Raw genomic sequence first — 6,000 nt, 5'->3', positions numbered from 1 at the left:
AAAAAAAAAAAAAAAAAAAAATAGGTGGTAACGGCACGCTATTCCCTTGAGGGCCCCCAAGAAAGGGGGAGGATATACCCATCGCCAATCAGGCTACGTGCAGTGTCTCCGTCTCTTTAGTGGGAGCCGAACTATCGGCTTTTCATGCGTGGAGCCAACGAGGCTATTTATAACGGACAGGAAGAATTGCACTCCTCGAGCTCCCAATGGCGCGGAAGGGCGTGCGGCGTTTGTCGAGGTTTTCCCGCCTCTCGTCACTAGTGAGCAGCCCCTTCCTCCATGATGCAAGGGTGAACATTTTTCATCCTCGCTCGATGTGATTGTACCTGGACAGATTCTTCGCAATCTGTCTGGCTGACTGTTGCCTGGTTTTGGCTTGCGTTTCCACCGAAATTATTGCAAGATGTGGATCCGGGTGTACGACGCCGCTAGCCCTAGATAAGCCTAGTGCCAAAAGCTTGTCGGCTCTCGCATAGATATAGTCTAGCCCGTTTGGGTAAGGTGCGGCCTTGAACTCTGGTTAATTCCGTGGGCTCGGAGTTAACATTCAACTTAATGGAAAGTCCATGGATTTGGCATGAGATTTAGCACAATGAATGACATCAGTGGGAATTGACGAAATTAAATCACGTGACAGGAAAGGCTGGCCAGGCACTAATTAATTAGATAAAAAAAAAAGAAAAAAAATTAAATAAATCTGATCCAACCGAGAATCATCCCCCTAATCCCCCTGGTATCCTCAGAGACGAAGCCCCCTCCTCCCATACCAATCGTCATGCCGGCCGTGGTCTCGGATGGGAACATAAACATTTCCAACTCGAACACCCTACAGCCGAGGTCAAAGCGAACGCACATAAATCGCAACGGAATCCTTACCTTAACATTATAAAGGGTGACAGGGTGAGTCTAACGGTCTCTTTGTTAGCATGAAGGGTTCCCAGTCTTCCGGATGGCTGGTATACATACACCCTTCTCGCACACGCAATTAGCGATGAGCACATGATTGATATCGTAGCCAGCTTAGATCTATCATTCAATGAAGAAGATCAGCCCAGGCGATCCTTGAGATTGAAATTGAGGTAATGAATAGGGGTTACCCCTCCGACGCCGCAAACGAAGGGGCGGTCATCGTGGTCATCGTCATCATAGACAGCTGCGACAAATGCAGTAGCGAGGAGCAAGAATGCGCGCATGGTGGGTGAAATGTAGTGTGGCACAAGTGTTGGGTGTTCCGTAACTAGTGTCCAGGTCTGTGTAGCTGCAGGGGACAATTGTGTAGTGAAGAGCTATAGGGAAAGGATCAGATACCGGGGAGGTTGGTCCCTTTTTATGTGCCATCAGAGGTGATTATATTGTCTATGAATGGTGATATAGGACAGATAGGATCATGGATTTCAGGCCTTGAAAAGCAAATACTAACCTTGTGATGAAGCCTGCAGCTATTCTGGGATATTATAGACAGAAATGGAGCCCTGCACACAGGTGTTCGGCTTGACTACGTAGGTACTTGGGTGAACTGGAAATACAACGAGCTGAGCAGGACATCCGTCCCATTAGGCATGCACGTGGTATTCTTCTTACAGCCCAGCTAGAGTTGACTTGCGCAACTTATGAAATTCGAAATAGAAGATGCGTTATATGCTGTAGTTAAAATGGGGAAGGACAATGTACAACAGGAGTTGCCTAGTTGAACTTGTCTCCCATTGTATCAGCACTCCTAAGTCTGGGTATCGTAGTCAGATGCCCCAAGCGCTGTGAGGCCGACTAGTATTCCTATATCAGCGAGGCAGGATTAAAACGAATTCGGACTAAGAGTACCCCATAGTGCGCCTAAGCAGACCAAGGTGAGACTTAGAATGATATCAAGCCCGGCAGGGGGTTCATGTCGAAGTAGTCCCTGACCTCAAAGGGGTGCTGGCATAATATGGACATAAACATCCAATTGACGGCAATGACACATGGATTAATTCACCATGCTGACTTGGTCGGGAGGACTGAGCGCCTACTATACCTGCTTTGTCCCGCGCTAGCTCGAGGCTCCCAATAGTCTGGGACATGTCGTTAATGAAATTGCGTCCAGTCGGTCGGACTGCTTCTCCACTCTGTGTCTTACTCGTTTGATCCCAGGCTGACCTCCCAGAGAGGTCAACACAAACCACGACAACATAAAATGAAGTATTCCAAAGCATTCATCGGAAGTCGGGATGTAAATCTACTCCCTAGTAGGATGGATTAGATTTGCTTAGATTCGCAGATTTCCTCTTTCTTGATCAGAAGCAACCTGATACCTAACTATTGATTTTCAACATCCCGAACCCTAAGACACTCCCAGATGTCTATTTGAAATTTTCAGAGAATGGTCCCCATAGCTAGAGTATATGCAGATCACACAGAGGCAACAAACTACAGACGGGGTCTTGCAAATAGCGGGGTGTCAAATGGAGTTGCTTCCTACCACTCTCGACTTAATGGCCCTCATAGATTAGAAATGTAGTACATGGTAGACAGCCTGTTATTAAGGAGGAATGCAATAACGAAAAATGAAAAAAATGAATGAATGATTGCAATAGCGGAGCGGGTCATCTAAGGTCTCATTATGAACAGCTGCATTTCTAATGTATCTTGTTCCTGCACTTCCATTGGGAGGCGATTAGGTGTCAATATCCTTTAATGCTGTGGTCCTATCCTGCAGTCTCCACGACTTGATTCATCACGAGTTTTCATTCAACTAATGTGCATAAGCATCATGCCGCTCGGATGCCCACAGCTCTGTCGGCTGCCGCGATAATCGGCGGTGGCTTCTCGATATTCCGACGGAAGATGTGCCTCTTGATGAAATAAGGAAGCCACACGGTCAACTCGTGGTGGATGAAGTCCTTGGTTGGGACCGAGAAGACCTCTGCAAAAGATGTGAGGGAAGGCTACATGGGTAGGGCGAGGTGTCAACTTACGATCCAACTCCTCAAGAGTCAGCTGCTTAGTCTCCCTGACGAAGCAGAATATCATAAACCAAGCGATCAGGTTGAGTCCGGCATAGAACCCAACTGGAGCTAAGAGTCAGCAAATTGCCCCGCGGGAGAGTCCAGCAATGTTCACTTACAAGCGCCGGTTGGAGTCATGACGGACCTCATTCGAGGGAAGGTGAGACTGAGGACACCCGCTACATATGCCGCTGTTAGGAGGCTTCCTCTACAATGAAGAGCTGAAACACTCACCAAAGGTATTGTTGATGCAAACGGCCCAAGCCATTCCTTGCTCTCGCTGAATGGTGGGAAACACCTCGGCAGAGTACTGGAAAGCGACGGGTCCTTCACCCAACGAGTAGCAGATAGTGAAGAGGTAGACAAACCTAGTCGAGAAGTAATTAGCCAAGGTTCGGAGCTGCAAACGTAGGGGGGAAACATACAGGACAACTGGTCCAATCTGTTCGCCTTTGGTACCGTCAGTTTTCAGTAGCGACAGACCACCGGCTAATAAGAAGATACACATGAGGGGGAAGGTCTTCATAGGTGGAACAGTCAGCTATATCCTTACACAAGAGCCAAGATTACTCACAGCCAACGTCAGGGTTCGTCGACCTTTGGTGTCGATGAGGAAGAGAGTAGGGATAGTGGACACGACCTGAATAGCGCCATAGCCAAGAGACGCGTACAAGGCCTGCTCGGAGGTGTAGCCGACATCTTCGAAAATTGTTGAGCTGTAGAAAGAGATGACTGCACGGGGTTAGGGGGAACCATAGACCGACCACGAACAGTGACTTACTGTTAATGCCGCACATTTGCTGGGCAAGCATGACGGTCGAGGCACCGTAGTTAGCGCGCCTAATCCTCGGCACGGCGAAACAGTCCCACAAACGGGCGAAGTAGCCGGCACCGCGGGCTTCCTTGAGCTCCTCTTCGTAGATAATCCACGAATAATAGAAGTCTCTTGCGGCAATGATGGGATGAGCTCGCAAGCGCATCATGGATCGGAATCCAGACGCATGCTTCCCGTGCTTCATGAGCCAACGAGGGGACTCGGGACAGAAATAGATACCTACGCCGAGGATGAAAGACGGGATGAATGCTGACCCGAGTTGGAGACGCCAAGAGATATCTCCCGTGTCTTTCACAATCACATTGGCGCAGAAGCCCAAGAAAATACCTGCAGTGGTCATTAGCCATGTCTTGAGACAGCCGACCGAAGGTCACTCACCCGCTACCACCCACAGTTGCCAGAACATGACCAGAGCACCTCGAACTCGAGCCGGGGCCATCTCGGCGGAGTAAATTGGTACCGTAGCGTTCTTTGCGCCGATTCCAATACCCATGACGAATCGCGCGGCGAAAAGCCCTTGCCAGGATTTGGCAAAGGCCGAGCCAATTGGGGTGGCCGTGAGACAGCAAGCTGTGACAAAGATCTCGCCTCGTCGGCCTAAGTAGTGGTTCAGTGGATCGACGATAAAGGCGCCACTGTGTCCCAGGTTAATCGTCAATACGGAAAGCCACATATCAAGGCACCCAGCATACGCACATAAGACCAGCAGTCAAGAAAATGATTGCATTGATCACACCCACGATCCATTCAGCTCTCGCCGTTCCAACCAGGCCAAATTCTTGTGGGAACGAGAGGTTAGCGCCGTTCGATCCCGTCTGATCCCATCCCTGGGTGGCGGCGCCGACGGCGCACAACGCGATCGAGTACCAGAGCATGAAGGGGCCGTGCCATTTGTGATCGCGCTCATATGCGAGGGCAGCGCGCTCTTCCTCATTGAGCTCGGTAATCATCTCGAAGCGTTGGGGGTCCCGCGCGACCAGGGCGGCGCGACCAAACAGATCTGCGTGCTCTGACATCTGGTGCGACTCGGCGAAAGCTCGGGCATCGAGAACGGTTTGTTCCGGTGAACTGCGCTGTGAGGGTAAACCAAGTCAGCATCACAGGTCGGAGCCGACCATCATCAAATTGCGAAGCTCACCATCAGCGGGTTCTCAACGAGATTGACAGCAAAGGACTGGCGGCGGTCAGCCGGGTCCGCCAGCCCTGACTTTGTGACCTGAGTCAGGTTCTCATTGTGAGCGGTCACGCCCACGGATGTCTTTTCCTCCATGGTGGTTGACAGGGTCAGGATAGAGCTTGAGAGAGATTGGACGCAATGAGTCTTCACTCCGGACTCCTTCCTGGGGTTTTATCTCTCGGGCGTCGAGCTCCCTCGGAGGGGACCCCGTGGGGATGACCTTAAATCTTTAAATCCTGCAACCGGTCATGGCGCGATACTTCCAACGCCCCGTGGGGAGAGAGATCCTAGCGTAGTGGCTCGGCGGGTCATCCAACATCAGGCCGACAACAAATTAGGGCAAGCCGCGGCTGGTGACTGGTCGCGTGGTTGCAAAATTGACCCACCGGGCAGGCGGTCAAAGCGGGAGGTTGAAAGAGAAAAGAACGACTCACGACTCCACAGCCCTAGAAACAAGACTCGCATAAGATTGGTAAGATTTCCTGGCAACGTCTTGTCACAATCTTGGTAGTCAATAGCGCCTTCTCAGAAGACCAAATGGCTCCGTAGTAGTCATGGCATGGTTGGACCACCCCAAACTTACCTTATCATTCTCACAGGAATCGTGATACGAGCGGCAACCCCGAATCCGACAGCCGCGCCGCCACCAGCCGTCCCGAATGCAACCTTTGTGGTCAATGTGGCTTCTGGGTGAACCTATGAAAAGTGAGATCCTGAGTCAGACCATGCCTCTATTGACCTTAGGTGAGAGACGGCCCTTCCACTAATCAGAAGTGAGATATCCCGGGCATTTCCCAGATGCGGGAGACTAGCGCAGCCACCAACGCGGCTTTGTTCTCTACTGGTGTCTTTCGGGATGGCCTCAGCAACTTTGATTAGCTGCTTGGCAACCTTTCTGCACTGGGATTCGCCAACTCAAATGCCACGCGAACTCGCCAGTGCCAGAGAGTCTTCGAACCTCCCAGAATAATCTAACTTGCACTAAGGATCCGGTTCTTTTCTGTCCA

The 6,000-nt window shown here is 50.7% G+C and overlaps 1 protein-coding gene across 1 annotated transcript; it reads right to left on the bottom strand.

Moving 5' to 3' along the window:
* Nucleotides 1–2,558: 2,558 nt before the first annotated feature.
* Nucleotides 2,559–5,508, bottom strand: BDV27DRAFT_10798 (uncharacterized protein). Its single transcript, XM_032064452.1, has 10 exons — nucleotides 4,955–5,508; nucleotides 4,513–4,889; nucleotides 4,195–4,451; nucleotides 3,763–4,143; nucleotides 3,556–3,713; nucleotides 3,407–3,501; nucleotides 3,216–3,349; nucleotides 3,101–3,160; nucleotides 2,952–3,044; nucleotides 2,559–2,899 (listed from the first exon to the last, which is right to left on the bottom strand). The coding sequence occupies exons 1-10, from the start codon at nucleotides 5,084–5,086 to the stop codon at nucleotides 2,745–2,747; spliced, it is 1,842 nt and encodes a 613-aa protein (XP_031926259.1). The 5' UTR covers nucleotides 5,087–5,508; the 3' UTR covers nucleotides 2,559–2,744.
* Nucleotides 5,509–6,000: the final 492 nt, after the last annotated feature.

Source organism: Aspergillus caelatus, assembly GCF_009193585.1.
Source record: "Aspergillus caelatus strain CBS 763.97 unplaced genomic scaffold BDV27scaffold_121, whole genome shotgun sequence".
NCBI classification, from domain to species: Eukaryota; Fungi; Ascomycota; class Eurotiomycetes; order Eurotiales; family Aspergillaceae; genus Aspergillus; species Aspergillus caelatus.
This window is presented reverse-complemented; position numbering and strand designations above follow the sequence as displayed.

What these genes read in the sequence shown, in the direction of transcription:
- BDV27DRAFT_10798 (XM_032064452.1), bottom strand. Translation starts at nt 5,086, where the DNA reads ATGGAGGAAAAGACATCCGTGGGCGTGACCGCTCACAATGAGAACCTG. An exon ending in TCGTTGAGAACCCGCTGATG is followed by an intron (nt 4,890 to 4,954) that starts GTGAGCTTCGCA and finishes TTACCCTCACAG; the next exon opens with CGCAGTTCACCGGAACAAAC. An exon ending in TTGCATCAACAATACCTTTG is followed by an intron (nt 3,161 to 3,215) that starts GTGAGTGTTTCA and finishes CGGCATATGTAG; the next exon opens with CGGGTGTCCTCAGTCTCACC.